At 38.6% G+C, this 19,089-nt stretch overlaps 1 protein-coding gene across 1 annotated transcript in view; it reads left to right on the top strand.

The window, feature by feature from the left end:
• Nucleotides 1–3,547: 3,547 nt before the first annotated feature.
• LOC104275217 (protein WWC3-like) overlaps nt 3,548–19,089 on the top strand; it is a gene marked incomplete at its 3' end in the record, with an annotated part of 25,672 nt that continues 10,130 nt past the window's right edge. The window contains exons 1-5 of the mRNA XM_009871136.1: nt 3,548–3,573; nt 4,859–4,968; nt 9,706–9,909; nt 13,121–13,197; nt 15,632–15,711. Coding sequence (XP_009869438.1) covers nt 3,548–3,573; nt 4,859–4,968; nt 9,706–9,909; nt 13,121–13,197; nt 15,632–15,711 — 497 coding nt within the window. The remainder of the gene's footprint in view (nt 3,574–4,858; nt 4,969–9,705; nt 9,910–13,120; nt 13,198–15,631; nt 15,712–19,089) is intronic.

Raw genomic sequence — 19,089 nt, 5'->3', positions numbered from 1 at the left:
ATTCCTGCTCAATTTCTTGGTGGTTTTTTTTCTTTTTTTTTTTTCCCTGTGTTGTTGGAAGAAATAAGAGCCATAATGCAAGACAAGAGGATTAGCTGAATTTTATAACAATGTCTGTAACTTAAATTCATGTTTGAAAGGTGGTTAAGAAAAAATGTCTGGCCGAAAGTTGTTGAGCGTGTGCATGATTTCTCATTTTGCCTTGTCTCTTTGTTGCCTTCTGATGCTTCAGTAATATACTTGACATTAGTACTTCACTTTGAATAAATATTGCTGGATTTATCAGAGTGTTTAATTCTTTTCTAGTTATACTGTTACTCAATTTTAAATTCCTTGGTATTTTTCACATCCTTAATGTGAATTAATGCAGTTTCCTAGTCTGTAATTCACATTTGTCAGGCAAACCCGTCTATCCCACTAGACTGGTATTCAGACTTGAGATCAGATTTAAAAGAATGTTTCTCCTAGTTTTCTGTTGTGGAATATCAAATTTTATTAGACATTTTTTTCCTCTGCCATTAGACCTGAGCAAAATCAAAACCAAAAATAAAAGCTCTGTTGGCAGTTCTTGAACCCTGCCTCAGTCTCGGCTGCAAATGGTGGCTTTTCTTCAGAACTTGGTAGTTCTTCTTCATAATTGGCCCTCATGGTTAGTGCTTTCCTTTTAATCCAGGCGTACTTTAGAAGATGAGGTGACCCTGGATGTAGTTTAGGCATCTAGACATTGTCTAGGAGATGGCAGCTAGCTTGAAGCTGCGTTTCAACTTTGGAAACACTTTTTCGATTTCCTGTTCAAGATCTTGCAAAAACAGGCTCTGTTTTTCTTAATTTTGTTCCTCACAGAGGAAGTTTTTCTCAATTAGACCTGGGGATTTCAAGCAGCTAGGGCCCTGTGATGTGGTGTCATGGCCATGGGAAGGCTGAGGATCTTACCTAATATTTTCTGATGCCTTGTGTTTTCAGTGATCTGGTTCTGTTTTTCAAAATCCATGACAATGGAATTGCTGTCCCATGCTATCGGTTAAACTATATTTTTGAGAGTTGAAAGTATGCCTTTTCTTTGAATCCAAAAGTATTCCTTTATTATTTAAAGATTGTGGTTTTCTGTGGGTTTCTTGGGAGGTTGAAATTAGATTCTTTTAACAAAGTACACGAAAGCTGAGAGCAGTTTTGCAGTAATTTATCTAAAATGGTATTTAGCCCATTATCTTCTGCTGTATTCTTCCCTTCCCACCATGAACTGATGCATTCAAGAAGTGCATGTTGCTGCTGCATATTCAGAAAGCTGTAGTAATATATTCTGGAATCCTTCTGTCTATGGATAGTGGATAAAGATATGAAATAAGTATGCAAGGAGGAGTGTCTTGGGTTACAATATGTAACCAAAAATATGTAATTCTATTTTCATCTGTTGAAACCGGTTGGAAGGTATTTTCATTTCTTGTTGACTCCAGGGGCAGGTGCTTTTGTCAGTGGGTAATCATGGGTTAACGATGGGAAAAATGGTGGGAGCCGCCCCCCTAGCCCGCCCGGAACTTCGGGGGGTGGGGGTGGGGGGTAATTCCTTTTGAAGGGTTTCAGAGTCACAAAAGATTGGATGCCTAATGAGAGAACATCATTGGTTTTGGAAAGGATAGATGTTTCAAGATAATAAAGAATCCCTACACATGATAGGGAGGTTGGATTAAATGATCTCTAAGGTCCCTTCCGGCCTAGGCCATTCTATGATTCTATGAATCATCGAATCAGTTAATTTGAAGTAAATGTTGGCTCTTGGATAGAAGCAAAATTTGCCAGCATGGGTGACTGTCACTTGTACTTGGGCTGTAGATCTACTGGGTGCAACCAGTTAGCATTGTAAACTGGTCCCAGAAGATTTCTGTCCTCAACTGGAAGTTCAGCATGTTCTTACTAACGTCTGTCAGTTGTCATGGATGGGACAGGAGATAATCACTGGTGACAGATAAAATGCCCTAGTTTTTTTTTCCTACTGTGAAGAGCATAATTGAGGGCAGCCCTGTTTTTTATTTAATTAAAGATGGCAGCATTTTTATTCTATGTTTTTCTTTATAATGCTTTGGAACTTTTTTTTTGTCTTTTATATTTTGAAATGTTTTAGCAGATGTACTTGTACCTTGTACGTTTCTTTATGTAGAAGCATATAAGACCTGTCCTATTTTACAGTGCTTTAGCTAATTAAAAAAACCCAGAGGGTAAAGTGGTATTTCCAGAATATGCTTAATTCGGCAATCTACTGCTGTAACTTGTAGCTGACCTCCAATATCCATAGCAGCACCTGTTCTGTTTTGTCTTTTGTTATTCTGGAAACCCTTGGTTTCCTTAACTGGGGAAAAAAAAAAATCTTGTCCTCAGACTTGTGCTGGTTAAACCAGAGATGTATTTTTTCAGTTGACTTAGTTAAACCAGTGCAAAACATGGGGAGAAGCTTCCAGTTTCTAGTTTGTTTTGCATATTTTTCACCTGGGTGAACTCAATGAAGAAAGTTTGAGCTGCATACGTATAAAAGTCACTGAATTGAGAATCAAGGTGACATGATGCTTTTTGTATGAGGGGAATCCAATTTGGAGCAACTTTGAGTACGATTTAAAATGAACAACATTAGGTTTATAATGGTCTGAGTATCTGGAAGATTGTTTTTTGTGTGTCCTTCATACAAGACTTCCTCCAAAAACACTAATTAAACTGTTCATAGAGGTTTATAACACTGGAATGAAAACTGGTCAGACCAGATGCACTAGCTTGCTTCAGTCTCCCTTTTCCAGCAAATGAGCGTTGTCCTTGTCCTGGAAGTCTGAGCCCTGGTGGGATCACAGAGAGTGTTGAATTAAAGCTCTTGTAGCGTGAAAGTTTAGAGTATCGTGTGCAGGTTTTATTTATGAAAAAGGGTGAAAGTGTGTTTGTATAACAGGCAAGCATGTCTCTTAACTCATTGCAAAGCAAATCTTGTCTATAGTGTGGTAATTTAGGGGCCAATGTCTAGACTACTTTGAGAAATTGTAAACACAGTGTCTTCAGAACAAAACTGTAATGTTGAAGAAAAAATGCTACATGTAATATTTTTAATATTTGACTGAATTCCAAGGAGATGAGAGGTATTCTGGCAATATTTGGTCTGCCTGACTGCTAGATGAATTGTTGTCAGAATGCATATGCCAGCCCATATTAACATTTTTTTTTTTCCTTGAATACAGCAGCTTTGGCTTGTCATGATTCCGTGATGTAAACTATGTAATTGTCTATAATGGCAAATTTTTACTTGAAATAGTGATGCACAAGTTTATGTACATCTTCATCTTATTAAACTGCTTATACAGTTTGAGAATCCATAGTATATGATCAAGCTCTTTATTGTTTGACCTAAATAACTGTTGTACAGAGCTGTTCAAACATTGCATTTGAGCTAGAGAGGATATATTTCTGTTTTTTATTCTACTGCAGTTAATTTCAGACACTTGAATCTCAAGAATACTAAAATACTTCTAGGAGGCTGGTAAATGCATTTTTTATGCGTGCTGTTTGCGAAACGATGCGCTTTGTGTTACTGGTTGACTGGTGTGCTTACTGGGCCACTGAAATAGCTAGAATGTAGCTGTATGTGAGATTCTTCTGGTTGATTTTGCTTTGGGATGGGGAAGGACTTCTGCTCCAGTGATGGGCATGCTTTACTTCGGACCAAGTTGCTGGTTTGTACAGGTGTTGCTGGATGAAGTGCAATTACAAATCCCACTGATCTCTCTGTTCCACTGTATATTTGTGAGCATAGTCCAAAATCTGGTGACAGGGTTATACAACATAGGAACAGGATTTCCATTTTACACTAAACAGCATTATGCCATAATTACACTGGACTGAAGTCAGCCCCTCAATTCATGTATGCATTTAATCATTGTAGAGATGCCATTATTCTAGGTATTACAAATGTCACAAAAGCAAATGATGGTATTAATAGCTTTTTTGTAAAGGAATTTTATGGCAGCTTCTAGGGGAAAACATAATCTTAGGGATTAAGTAAGAATTCTAATGAAGATTTGCGAAATAGGTACGATTCAACTGAATATGAAGGATTTTTTATTTGCATCATTCGTTCTTCCTAGCTTTTTTTATATACCTTGATGTTTTGGAACAGTGTTGATTTAGAGTCTCAAGAATTTGTAACCCAGTATTTTCGACATTCCTGTCAATACTGAAACCGTTCTTTGGCTTTCTGTTACCTGCTGATCTATCAAGAGCTTGCTTAGCAAGGGGTGTGGTAGCTGCTAGATAGTAATGCTGTTACTTAATTGTCCCTATTTCTGCTCTTATGACTTCAGAATTCTTTAGAGACATTTGTTTGCCTCTCTGCTTTCTGAGGGAGGGGAAGTAATTTGGAGGTCTCTGGACCAAGAGAATATCATTAATAGTTGGAAATGTATAATTGAAAACAGGAGAAATCTATTATATAGTGCTTTCTTAAATTTTATTTTTTAAGGGAAAACAATTACAGTGCTTTGACACCTTAATAAAGCCCATAAAGCTTCTAGTAATTTTTAGCAGTGGTGAACATTTGTGTTCTTTGCAATACGAGAGAAAAACTGGCAGAACTGCATGCCATTGTAATTAAACTGTTAAACATAGAAACTTGAGGGGAGAAGCTTGTCTTACCTGTTTGGGGAGTATCTGTCAGCATATTTAAATGAAACTTTATTTTGCAACTCTATGTTTGTAATTATTAGCACATTCCTAAGGAGCATAACTAGTTTGTGATCAAATGATGGGATTATTTTCAAAACATGTAATAAACAGTCATTGCGCTGTAAACTCTGCATCTTTTGTATCTGTGCTGTTTTTATTTTTACAGGATTACAAAGCCATTGACATTTGCTGACTGTGTTGGTGATGAGCTTCCTTTAGGATGGGAAACTGTTTACGATCAACAGATTGGAGTTTATTATATGGACCACATAAATCGTGAGTAGATGTATCATTTGGAGAAATCCTAGCAAGCTGATGTTAACCGATGGCAATAACTTTGTTTCTGATACTGTTTCTGCACCTCATGCTACAGTGAGAAAATATATGCAGATAATTTCTTACAGTATCTTGTTTTCTCATCTTTCAAAAGGGGAAACAATCCTTCTTCCATTTGTAAGAATTTTACAACCTGTGTTTGAGTTACAGTGTATAAAACTGTTTTGTTTTGCTTTGTTATCCTGTGCAGTATCAGTAATTCTGTTGCTGCTTTTCATTATATGTCAGTTAAGATTTTTCTGGTATACTCTGGTATTTCCTATTTTTCCAGTCATCCATAGTTCACTCTTCAATATTGAAAAACAAAATGCATTCTGATTTATTTCACAGTGCTTCTAATGAAAAAATAATCACATCCTGTCTTAAGCAATATATGTTTAGTGCTTTAATACAGTACAAAGTTCTATCAAAAAGACAGCAGGTGTCTCTTCTGGAAACCTAAGAGGGAGAAATTTCCGATGTTTTCCTTTTTGGTCTGTTGCTGAGCTTTGTATCGGCACTGTCTGACACATTTGCCAGATCTGCTTCTAAAAAAAAGTCTTATCTTTACAGCTTTGTAATACTACTGTTGTTACTGTTGTGCTTCTATCATTAAGCTTCTTATCACCAATGAATGAATGCTTTCAGTATTTGTGGGAATTGGCAGCTGGGGGGAGAAAAGTAGGTAGTTACATGGTCTGTCATAGCAATAGCAAATAGTATAATCTGTAAAAACAACCTCAATACTATCTACTTGAAATCTAGTCAGTTTAAAAATGAAGATGTAGGGATAGTTTTTGGCTTCCTGCCATCACTGGAATTACTTTTGTATTGTGGTTTCACAATTACTTATTTTAAAAAACAAAACAAAACAAAACCAAAAAAACCCAGCAACAGAGTAACAAATGTTCCTGTGATAATGTTTGACCCACATAGGTACCTATTTGTTGTGAAAGTAACAAAAATCACAAATTAAATAGTAAACTTTAAAAAGCTGTTAATGCACCACTGATCACAAGGATAGATCACTGAGACAATTGAAAGGCAATAAATGCAGACTGTTGGAAAATTCTTGCAATAACTATGCTTAAAAGTAGTAGCTTAATGATTGCTGTTGTAATTGTCATGGTAACTTTAATGTTCAAGTCAGAGTACAGTAATGGAGTGCACTTGCACCAACATTTGTACCAACATGTGCATGAATACATGAACTAAAAATAAAATATAAATAAGGATATTGGCAAATCCTTTTTTTTTGCCTTGAACTTTGTAAAAGGCCCTACAGATACTATGTGGAACATGAACTTTTATTGCAACCCTGTGACTGAAAACAGCTGCTAAAGCATCCTACCCTTAGGGATCTTTGATAGGAATAACAATCACCATTGCATGCAAAAGAAATCGCTGCTTTTTGCGTTTGTTATTAGCTGCTTTACCACAGACATCAAGTTTGAACTTACAGAAAGGATATTAATCATTGTAGGCATGTCAGATCTGGCTCATAGTTTGTTCCTGTTCAAATTCAGAGGAAAAAAACTGTAGAAGAGAATCTTTGCAAAGAGCAGTTGAATTCCCAAATGCTTCATGGAAGGCACAGAAAGAGAAGATTAGTATAAATGGGTCTGGGAAAGTAAAACATACTAGGAATAAAATCAAGGTAGTATATGAACAGAGGGATGGAAACTTCATAGGGCCAGTACTGAACTGAGTGAAAGGAATCGTTCTGCAATTAACAAGGTTGCAAAATTTGTCTCTTTCATGATAACTAATTACTTGCAGCCCACAGATATTATCCTAAATGGTAATTCAACCGTCACAGCAAAATGGGTTTGTCACCCTTAGGCTAATACAGTGCTTGCATATACAAGGAAGATTTATATTCAGAAGAAAGAGAGATTTGATATTATAGCTGAATAATCGTTACTAAAAAATTAGTAGAATACTTGGTCTTCTTTTAAACTGTGCATATAAAGGTTCTGATCAAGACTTCATTAACCTCCTTTGTAGAAGTGAGAACTAATGAGTAGGCAGTCAAGTGCATCATAAGACGGTGTCAGGCAAGTGGCAGAGATGATGTAGGAACTAAGAAGATACTTTTTTTCCGAAATGAGTCCCTTACACTGTATTCTGAACTGTGTCTAAAATACTTCGAATGGCAACTTCCACATGAAAACATTTGGACTGCCTTTTGTGGCGTTTTGACTGGGTCACATGCTTTATACAGCATTGGAGTTCTATGTTAATTGACAAAGTGGTTAGAAGTGCTTTGCTTTCAAGAAGCGCTGTGAGAAAATGCAAGGGGTAATTCAAAGAGAGTCTTTCTAAAGTTGTGCTTACCAGAGACCTCTCACGCTTTGTGCACCATCTCAAACTTTTTTCCCTTGCACCTTTTAAAAGAGAACAGTAATACATCTGATTTTTTTCCAAGCCTCTTGCTATGTTTGTTTACCCAGAAAGTAATAAAAGGATTTCTAGGCAATAACGTTCCGTTTATATTGAAAAACCCCAGGAACAGAGGAATCTTCTGTAAATCTCAATAGTACTTCCAACCCTGATCTCCATCTTGTTCTTTAAATTCAGTACTTTGTTGACACCCTTACTAAGCTGCTCTTGGCTCTTCTCCAACCATTGCTTAGAAATCTTGGCGGCTGCCAGCCGCAGAATTCCTTTCCCTCCTCCTTGGAGTCTTGGGAGCCTTTGAAGTCTCCTTTAACCAGTTGGGCATTCCCCAGTGAGGGAATAATATATTCTGTGCATTTGTCTGGGACTGTTCTGGACTTACTGTAGTATTTTCTATATATATTTTTAAAAATGGTTATAAAGAAATGGAGGAAGTGAATTTTATCATTCAACATAGCTTTATGTTGTTACGTGGCAAACTCATGTAGAAATCCAGGGCAAAGCGAAGCCTCTGTACTTTACAAAAGAAGAGAGAACATAACGACTGCTGGCTTTTGAGAAGGCATCTGAAATAATCTGGTAAGAGATGCAGTGCCCTGTAGTATAAGGATCTCGGAAGCTTAAGGTGTGATACAACATAATGTTTTAGCCTTTGCTGTTTACTGAGATTAGAAACAATAATTTCCTATCCACAAAGAGGCACTTACTGGGATCCAGCTTTTCTGTCCTGTAAGTATTTATTGATTTCCGCATAGTTTCCGTAGGGGCTAGCAGTTTTAGGAATATCAAATTTGCACAGATTTCAGGAATACTTAGGGGAGATAGGATTGCAAATTGTTGTGCCCTTGGTGAAGGACAGGCTGCAGTATGAACTGCTCTGAACTACTTCTGCTTGCCCTGCATGCAGAGAAGGGTTTATGGAGACTGGAACAAACCACAACCACAACAGGATGTCCTGGGCTGTAGAGGTAGTTTGGGGACATTGGAGCCAGCCGGTGAGGCTGGGATTCGAGGGTCCCTGGAGTATGGGGAGAAATTGTAGAACTATAGGCACAGTCTTTATGCTGTTGCAATGTGAGGAGTTGTAGGGTGAGAATAGTTACAGCTGTTGAGAGAAAAGGTTGTTAGGAACCAAATAACACAATTCTCGTGGAAGTACTGTTCATAGATGAGCTTCTTGTTTTTGTTTATATACATTTCAGATGGCTCTCAAACAGTAGAGCTGCTAGCATGGCCTTGACACCATGAGAATTTTTAATGTGTTGGGCTCAGTCTTTTATAGTTTCTTACTTCATCACTGACACCAGCATAAGGAGTTATGCACACAAGATTAATAGAAAACATAACTGGCTTTCATCTCTCGTCAACAACAAAGTTTGGAAAAAATTACTAGGTGCTTACCTCCTGACAGGGCAGCAGGTTCTGCCGCTGCTTTAAACAGTGACACTGAATCTGCAGCAATGTCTTATTGGTAGAGCCTTAAAGAGCAGAAATGAACGTTCACCTGAAAGTACGATTTACATGGACATCGTCATGTGAAACATATTTGCTAGCTTGAGCATCACAACAAAAAGAAAACAACTGAACCAATAATTTTTTAGGATTTTAGTGCATGTGCCTTCCTCAGATTTCTTGACAAAGAGATTGCTGTATGGTAATAACTTTGAAAATCAGTATGTACTTGAAGGATTTTATACTAGCGACCTATTTTTGATAAATCCTTGAATACAAACTGTTTTAAGCCCTGGAAAGGGAAAGCAAGAGAATACTGTTTCTTAAGACGAAAAAAGAAGCAATTTAAATGCTTTTATGAGTTTGAGATTACAATGCTAACTTTTCTGTTGAATAACCTTATTCTTCTTAATTACACAGGTGTAGTCACTGACATTTCAGGATGTTATACCTGTGAAGTCGTATGTCGTATTTTCAGGTTGTTCCAACCATTTATGGTGTTATGGCTTAAGTATCGAGATGCTTTTTGCTCTTACATTTTTAGGGCAGTTCTCAGAATATTCAAGTAGGTTACAAGGGAAGATAAGAGCCAAGACACTGCTTCCTTTGGATTTGCTCTGGTTTGTAAAGAAAAGAATTAAATTTAAATGCCTTTTATGTTTGAAAGGGCTTTTCCTGTTCTCTTCCACTCTGTATCCTTCCTTCCTTCTCGCACAGTCTGGAGTGATTTTGAGCACTGGAATGTTAGGTTGTGCTAGTTGAGAATTGACCTTAAGAAATTAATTTGTGCTTTGTGAGACATAGCGGTTTAGCTTAATTTTTTTTTTTTTTTGCTTTTCTCCTTAGAGCTCACACAAATTGAGGACCCAAGGGAGCAATGGAGAAGGGAGCAGGAACGCATGCTAAAAGAATATTTAATAGTTGCCCAGGAGGCACTCAATGCCAAGAAAGAGATTTACCAAATAAAGCAGCAGCGTTTTGAACTAGCCCAGGAAGAATATCAACAGTTGCACAAAATGTGTGAAGATGACAGTCGTTCTTATGCTAGCTGTGAGTTTACTAGTCTTTTCTTGATTTACCTACTTGCCTCTGATAACATGTTATGTAAGAAACAGTGTGAAGTGTTTCCATCACCTGGTTCTCCTCTGAATGAAGATCCTTACTACAGAAGTGAGGCACTATCCTTTGACTCTGCTGTTCAGGGACTTATGTTAGGTCTATTAGACCATGACATTTTACCATTAAATGGGGCTATATCTCAGCTTGCATCTCTAGCCATCTCACAGCTAGCCATAGTGGTCCTTCATGCAAGATAAGACTGAATGTTGCTGGACCAGCCACCTACTTGCACTTGTAAATTTGTAGATCATTCCACCCTCAACACAGGGAGGAGGACCATGAGCTTAGGGGAAGCCTTCTGTGGATCCATGGTCAGTTTATCAGCTTTAAAAAGAGTTGGGGACAAGGTGTTGTGGTCAAGAGTACCTCTGACCATGAAGTGGGAAGCAGTGTTTTAAGTTACAAGTGAAGAGACAAGAGGAAATGGCCTCAAGTTACACCAGGGGAGGTTTAAGTTAGACATTAAGAAAAACTTCTGCACTGAAAGAGTTATCAAAGACTAGCTGCCCAGGGAAGTGGCTGAATTGCCATCCTTGCATGTGTTTCAAAGATATGATGCTCGGGGACGTTGTTTAGAAGCAGGCCTGGTAGAGTTAGGTAGCAGTTGGACTTGACGTTAAAGGTCTTTTCCAACAAAATGATTCTTAGATTCTATGATTAGTGCACCTCATTCTTGAATGCCAGCCTCTAATCCTAATGCTGGTGGTGTGGGTTCCAGAGCCCTGATTTCCCACACTTTTTATTCTTCAGATGTCTCTGGTAGCTTGGAGTAGATGATAAACTTTTTTTCTCCACCCTGAAGTTGTTAGACCACTGCTGTGGCCGTCGGCTGGTGCAACAGGCAGAGGTGTCTTTTTCCTGAAGAGTCAAAACAGTCTAGTTGAAAGAAGTGTATCAAAAAACCACGCACCCTCCAGCCACGTGGTAAGGCAGCGCAGTTTCACCGCACTGGTGGCCTTTCAGAGCGGACAGCCCTTGTTTAACTGCAAGTTTTGCTGGTGAATGCCAGGTACTTGATAAGTACGGGAAGCTCTGCTGAGCCCTTTCTGAAAATGTTCAAGAAACCTGCCTGGGGAGAGGGGCATGTTGGGCAGGTGTCCGAATAAATCTGGTGACATTTATTAGTCCAAGGTAATTCACATGTATGCCAAAATCCTAAATAAATTTTTTTCTAGGGCTGAAGTGTCCCACATGGTCTTTACTAAATGTTCTTTTACTGTTAAACTGGGATTATTTAATCTTTTTGTTTAGTTTAAATATATGTATTCTGTGATCTAGTTTGTGATGTAACTGAACAGTTGTGACAAATCGTATCTCTCCCCTTTATATTCAACTTTCTTAAGAATTACTAAGAAAGATTTTTTTTTCTTAAGCAGTAAATTTTAAGAAAGAAATTGTTTAAAGAGTGTTTAACTACTGTTTAAAGACTTAGAATAGGTTAAAAAATAGCATCATCCGTATTTTTTTAGATTATAGAATCTAAATACACATTTATTACAATACTTTTCTAGGAGCTTGGGCTTTTTAGTTTTTGAAAAATTGTTGTAGTTCTGTGGGATATTTTGTTGAATTACTTCAGGTGAATATACAGAAAGAAATTTCTGTTGAAGATGATAATATACTTGGAAAAACAAATTACTTAAAACAGCAACAAAATATGACTGAAAATGACAGAATTGGAGGTTATCTGTAGCATGTATGCAAATACTTGTGGAATTGATAATGTGATACTGTAAATCATTTAAAGTCTTTCACTTGTTTTGAGTTAAATAATTTTCTACAGACATGTTAATATATTTTATATTGATTTAAAGTCATATGCATCTGTTTTGAGAAAATGAGATGGACTGATTAGACAGATGATGTATTAAAAAAAAAAAAGTCCTTCTGGGGATTAATCATGTTGTCATTTCAAGATTCCATGAGGCTTTCTCCACTTGTTTTTCTCAGTTTGACCCCTCCTCTCCACTCTGGGATGATAGCTTCTGCACTTGTTGTACAGAAATCTCAGGTTCCTAATTAACACACAGTTAGATGCCTGAAGTTGGGTTCTTCTATTGCAAATATTCCTGCCTCCACCGCCACTCGTTTCAATCTGTTGTGTTGAAGGAACTAAAACTTCACCACGTGTTTTCCTCCTCTGTGCTCTTGTGGGCGCTGCCATCAACGCGGTGTCCTGCGCTCATGAGTGGGAGGTGGGGTGAGCTCACCCGGCGTGGGCTGGCAGGGAGGTGCCCTTGCAGCAGTTTTGTGACTCAGTTGCGATCAGCACTGCTTTAAAAAAATAAAAATAAATAACATTCCACAGAAAATCCTGGATTTAGAGAATTAGTCCAAGCGTGACTACTCGTTTGGGCGAGTTCCTTCACGCTTGGTGTGACCTTGGTGTTGCAGTGTTCTTTGGAGCGTCGGGAGGCTCCCTGCAACGCAGACGTGGTTGTGGGTTTCAAAGCCGCAGCCTTCAGGTCTACGGAAGGATGGTAAGGCTCACAGCACAACCCCATCCTCTCACACACCAGGCATTTTTCAGTGGGCCAGAGCTGCCATCACTGGCTCACTCAATAAATCATGGTTGATCTTGCCCAGCCTGTCCTCTGGGACCTTTACTTCATCTGTCTTGGTTTTAGCTTGTAATGCCACGGCTCAAAATCTTTGCCTCACCCTAGAAGTGCTGCATTAAGAGCTCGCTTGCCAAAGTTTTGTCTGCACATCGATTCCCTGTGCTGTTGCTTTAAGACGCGGCTTCTCTCTGTAGCTGATTGCATTTTATTCTGCAGATAGTTTTGTTACTTTAGTCCCTATCATACTTTTAATTCAGCACACCTGAGAAGCAATTAACAATTATTAATGTCACACAAATTACTTGGAACAGTAAATGCCACTGTCCTGTCACAGTATCTAGTTGCTTTTAGGCACTATGTGGTGCTGCTATATACAATTGTTGTTGTTCAAGAAAAGAAATTCACGCTGGCCAAAGGTAGTTATTCAGTTGTACTTTAGCACAGAGAATTTTTTTCAAAACCTAGAGACTTGTAATACAAAGAATGAATGCAATGGTCTATTCAATAGTGCCACATCTTAATAAGTGTATTAAAGAAGAAAAAAAAATAATGATGTAAAGTGCTGTTTTCCATCTGTTTAGCATTCTCTGGATTTTCAACTAATACCAAGTATGACCCATATCAGATTAAAGCAGAAATAGCCAGCCGTCGTGACAGAGTGAGTAATCTTTTTTCATTTTGTGAAAATATGAATTAAGCATTGGCAAGGGAGGACCGTGTGGTTTTCTTTTACCTTAGCATTTACAGTGGATGTTGCATGCGGTTTTTAAACTATAATATTAAAGCTGCTTTTCTGTTCTGGTCTGTTGTTAATACATGGCTATATTTACTGCATTTCAGTGACTTGCAAAGTAATGCTTTTTCCATGTTGCAAGCGTAAAGATTTTTGTCACAGATGTCAGAAGCGAAGTCAGCCAAGCTTTCAGAAATGGCTTTTTCTGTGCAATCTACCACAAGTAATAAACAATCTCTAGCCAAATTCTTTCTTGATTGAGTGCAGTTCAAACCCACTGTCTTCATATTTTCCCATTTACCCATTTTCAGTGGGGTTCCATGGATTTCAGTGAACTGTAGATTTAGCCATTCATTTGGAAATCTGTTCACAAATCAGTAGACGTGTTGGCCAAATAGAGCTTTTTACCTGATTTGGCCAGAGCTCCTCTATGAGGAGAGGGTAGTTCAAGCATTCTGGCAATGAAAGGCAGTTTTGTAATAAAAATGTTCCACTTTTATATACTTTTAAACTAGAATTATGCTTTCGGTACTGGCTTTGTTGAAGGAAGAATAGTTGACTTCTTAAATTTCTCCCATGCTACTTTATTGGAGAGTTAAAACCTTGCAAGTTGGTTTCAAACAAATTGATAGAGCTGTTGTAAGTGATTATAAAAAGCAGTGTATAATTTTAAGCTCTAGAACTTATTTCTGAATTGTATGTTTCTTTTAATAAATGGATAAAATGAGATTTAACTTGCCAGGCACTCAGCTCACAAAATAAATAAAAAGTAGTTGTCTTTGCAGAATAGTGTTCCATTTTTGTTGTAGTGACCACTTTTCACATGAGCGCCTCTGAAAATAAATCCCGTTCACCACCCTTCAAAGGCATTTATTCTGTCTGTATATGTTTACTACATGCTGGCTGGCATTTGCTTGTTTTACATACTCTGAATGTCAGCATGTTCTAAACAAGAAAATAAGCCTTATTTATTGTAATAAGATTAAAAGAAAATAAACAAGGTCTTCACTTATATGGCTTTCGGTTCATGCATCTTAAAACAAAGCTGTCTCCTAAGCGCATAGGACAACTTTCCATCTGAATGTGTGCACAGGCATTGATTTGTCTCAAGTAATAGAAAAAAACCACGCACTGCAAAGGGGTTGTGTACGTGATACCCGTGATGTGTTTTTCTCATTGTTCTTTTGATGAGTGTTGAAAGAGTTGGTGAGGGTGTAGGAGTGTGATGGGGGCTGGTGCAATGATTTTTGAGGGACGTGGCAGGACACAAGGGGAAGGGGAGAGCCGTGCAGGGTGATGGGACAGTTCTGGATTGCAGCCCTAGGACTGGTGTGAAGCTCCCAGCTCTGGGGTTTGAGCTCACAGAATTGATGTGTGCATGGATATATATGATTTTTTTTTTTTTAGTATCATTTTATTTTTTTAGTAATGGTTTTCTCAGTGACATACATGTGTAAATCAAGAGCACTCTGGGTAAATTTTAGAAATGGTGCTAGTTTTGATAGCTTGAGAACAGAACTTTTTTCTTCCATCCTTGCCCCTCCCCTCTTTGGGCTCTCAGTTCAGTCTTAGGCCTTGCCGCCACACGCTGACACACCTCCAGCCCCCAGATTGATCTTTAGTCCCCTGCATCCTCCTCCCCTCGTTGCTGTCAGTTTTCTATCAGCTTTGGAGGACAAGAAGCTCGCTCTTTGCTGTCCCTACGTGATGCTGATAGCATTCTTCTAAGGTCTGCCAAAGCTGCTCAGGTAACTATTTTCATAAAACCACAGAAGTGTGTTTTTGGAGTCATCAGTGCTTTGTCACATTTGATTTACGCTTGCTAGTTGGATCAGGGTAATTGGCGGAAGATTGAGAGAGCAGGACAATATGAGATTAACTCTAGAAAATTATGCTGCCATTTTTGGGAGAGAGACCAGTTCTGTTGACAGTGATTTTATTTCCTTGACTGAAAAAATTAACAGCTTTGAATGTTCAGTGGGGTTTTTTGTGGGTTTGTTTTTTTTTTTTAAGTTTACTAAAGAGTTGTAGACAATTGAGAGATATCTGCAGCAAGGGCAGCAGAAAAATCGTTTGGATTGAAAATGCTAGCTGTTAGTGTAAGCTATTGAAGGTAGAAAACCAGTAGAATAGATGAGGAAATTGATACTTGGAAATGTTGTGATGCCTGTTTGATTTGGTGTTAATGATATCTCACAAACTATAGTGTTATTTTAATGTAAATTTTAAAACAAAAAACCAAGACAGATTATCACCTTTTTCAAAAAGTAACTTAAGATTTTGTATTTGAAAAACAATTATTTTTATTATAGAAGTTTTTGTTACATATTATTACTTTAAATTATTTTGTTATATTCAGCTTTCTAGGCTAAAACGAGAACTGGCACAGATGAAGCAGGAGCTGCAATATAAGGAAAAAGGAGTGGAAACTCTGCAAGAGTAAGTTAAGAGTTTGTGGGAGGAGTTTTTTTCTTTATTCATGTTGGCATGAATTTCTTAGAAAAGTGTTGCCAAAAAAAAAAAAGCTTGAAACCCCTTAATTACTTTGCTTCAGAGTTTCTGCTATGATAGACATGCGGGCTGCAGACTGTGAAATGATGGAGGAAGCGTTGGACAGAACTGATGGGAATAGTGATTTCACAGAGCTACATGCAAAGCCAGCGTTACAGGCCCCGTTCTTTAACTCACCCTGAAGATGTTGTTGAGGTCGAATTAGAATTCTAAAATATTTTCCCATTATTTTCTGGAGAATTATCTGTTGCCTGGAGCACAGCCCAAAGCCCGTGCAGTAGAGGAGTTTTCCCTGACTGAGCACGGTGCTGCTTCTGCCGGCGGGGAGGCTACGGCACGACACTGCTTCTTCCTTTTGCCGGGTGGTTGGGCTGTCTCATTCTGCACAGTGTAGCCGATTTGTGTGCGTCCTGGAAATCCGATGGTCTTGTGAGACCTTGGATTTTGTTGCATATGTGCAGAACGGGGGCCTGTAAATTTGAGCCTGTGTCACAGGTAGACACAGATGGTTGCGACTTGCACATCTGTTCGGCAAGGCCAGGGGCTAGCCCGTGTGTTGAACAGCTCTTGGATTTACCTCGGATTTACTTGTGGCCATGCGTTTGGAACTCTTGGCCTTTTTGTCAGCGCACGTGTGAACGAACTGCCTAATGCAGGTGCTTCCTAAAAGCGCTGGAACTGTTGTACATCTGATGCGTTTCGCGGAGTTAAGCACAGTGTCTGTGGAAGGTTTTCTGAAGCTTTGGGTCTATTGAGTTGATGCCACAAAGCATGGGCACGCACTTTTGCGTCAGGAATTCTGGCAGAGTTCCAGGAATCCTGGAGCAATTAGGTGTCTTGTTTTCCAACTTTGATTTTGGTTGGTATTACATTAACAAAACAATATAAAGGGAGATACTCACCTAAAGGAAAGGGAGTAGCCCATACACTTAATATTACTGTTTGGGTTTGCTTTTTGATTGTTTGGGTTTTTGTGTTGTGAGTTGGTTTGTTTTTTGTGTGTTTTTTTTTTATTAAGCTCACGGGTTCTTCTGTTTTATAATGCATTTTAAAAGCTTCAGAGAAGAAAAGTTGTTCAACCAAAATCCATTGTTATCAGATATAATAATTTTCAGGCATAAATATATTTTTATTGACTACGTAAAGCATTTACAGGTAGTTAAGGGAGTTTTTAATGTATGATACTAACTGAAAATCAGTAAAATAAAGCACTTGGTATATTGAAACAGCAAATATTTTAAGTATTGTGTTAAGTATAGTCAGTGTTTTAAGGTGTTGGCCTAGCTAGGTAAGCACTAACGGAACAAAGGCAGTTTTGTCTTAAGTTCTTTATTCGTATTTTCTTCAAGCGAGTAAGAATTGCCTTGCCTTTTTAACTTCCTTTATTTTCCTTCTCCTGGTTATTGGCTTGTTTTAAGAGTGTAGGTTCAGTTGTTTTAGAAAAGAACTAACCTCTTGACTAGGATGATGAAAGTGTTTGAAGGCCATTTGAAACTCAAGATTGTTTTAATTAATGTAACTCATTTTAGATAGTCCAGCAAATAGTGCAGCTTTTCAAAAAGTAAAGTCTGCGAATGATTACAAATACAAATGTTAGTCTTGGATTTTAGCCCAGGTGAAGTTGCCCGTACTCCAGAATAGGGATGTAGGAGAGACATTCAAGAGAGCAATTATTTTAAAGCGCATTTGGTTAGTCAGTGGTCACTCTAATCATCTACTTTAAAAGTTCAAGTGCCACAACTCGGTGGTTCAGTGCTGCTCATTGCTGCTGTTGCTACCAGCACTCTCTGTCCTGTTGGTGCACTGGGGGGCGTTTGCTCTTGCTTGCTGAAGCTGTGGAGGGCGTTTTGCCTGCCCATTATCCAGGATTGCGGTGATTTCTGTTGGTATTTGTGCCTTGCTGAGCTCTGCTTCCTGCAGTGACTTCTTCACTTGTGAACCAGAGGCTTGTGGGTTTGCTTTTGGTTTTTTGGGGTTTTTTGCTTTTATTGAAAGTAACTTTTAAATTGCCTTTCCAGTGAGGTACATGCTTTCCTATGAGTATTTTGCTTCTAGTAGGGAGTGAGCCAATTTGGAGAGTACTCGGACTAGCAGCTAAAGAGAAGCTTCTCTAGCCTTCTTGTGTAGTCAGCAGACAAATCAGGGTAAAAGCCTGAATGTTCTCTAGGTTGTTCCTGGGTGATCTCTCCCCTACCCCTTGTATTTGTCAGGAGAGAAGGGCTGCTCAATTTAAATACCAAACTGAAGTATTTCAGTTTTTGCATTTCCACAGTGTAAGTGTATTATTTAAACAGAAGCTCCCTGCTGCTTCTTCAGAACAAAAATATTGCAAATTTCCTTTCCCCCCTCTTTTTTTTTAAAGGTTTATTGCATTTCAGACATCTTCCCCTTTTGTTACCTCTTCTAAATTTCTGGTCTACATAATTTTTCTTCTTTCTTGTGCTAGCTCAAATCTTCAAGTAACTGCCAGACTGAAAATGGCATGCATCCTGCTCAGTTTTTTTAAAGCCATGTTCTTTGCCTTTATTTCAAGTATAGCCAAGAACAATATTAGGAGCTGTCACACTTTGGGCTTTACATCTGGCTGAACGTTTGCTTTGAAAAGCTGACCAGAATGGCATTATGAGCAGGTATCGGAACCTGCTGCCGTGTGACTCCCTGTGCAACCTCTGCTGGACATAGCTCTCAGCGAAGAGACAAATTTGATGGTGAGGGAGGGTAGGTTGCTCAGTATTTCCATCATTTGATGTTGCTGTCTGATTCAGATGCCTTTTGTTAAATGCAAATCTCTTACATTGACATTTTCCATGTACAGTGTCTGCCTTGGACTGTATTTTGTTTTCTGTTCTTTTTAATTTTAGTAAAATGGCTTAGCCATGTTTGAGGAGAATAGAAAAAGTCCCAAACCCACAAAACAGCTAGAGAAAAGTAGAGATCTGTGGGGGGAGAGGAGAGTCAAGATTTTGGGGTTTCTTTTAATACTTCTGCAACTCCAATACACTGAGAATTTCAAACTTTGTAGTGCTGCGGCTTTTTATTAGGGCTGTGTTTTCTACAGTTCTATCAAAATTTGGCAACGTTGTGATAAGCCTTTGGGCATTCCAGTTTGCCTTTGCCCACTGGAGACTTGCTAGAGCTCCCTCTTTAAAGCCTGCAGAGAACCCACCTTGCATGACCATGGTCCTTGACCTCCCCTCAGGCCAGAGTTACAGGGTTAAAGATGAGCCTTTCCTGGAACAAACTCTTTCCTCTGACCTGGCTGAAGGAGGAGCCGTTCCTCCTCTCCCCTGTTTTCAGGGACCCTTC

This window comes from Apaloderma vittatum, unplaced genomic scaffold (genome assembly GCF_000703405.1).
Source record: "Apaloderma vittatum isolate BGI_N311 unplaced genomic scaffold, ASM70340v1 scaffold9680, whole genome shotgun sequence".
Lineage (NCBI taxonomy): Eukaryota > Metazoa > Chordata > Aves > Trogoniformes > Trogonidae > Apaloderma > Apaloderma vittatum.
The sequence above is the reverse complement of the archived record's forward strand: the minus strand, read 5'-3'. Positions and strand labels throughout refer to the sequence as shown.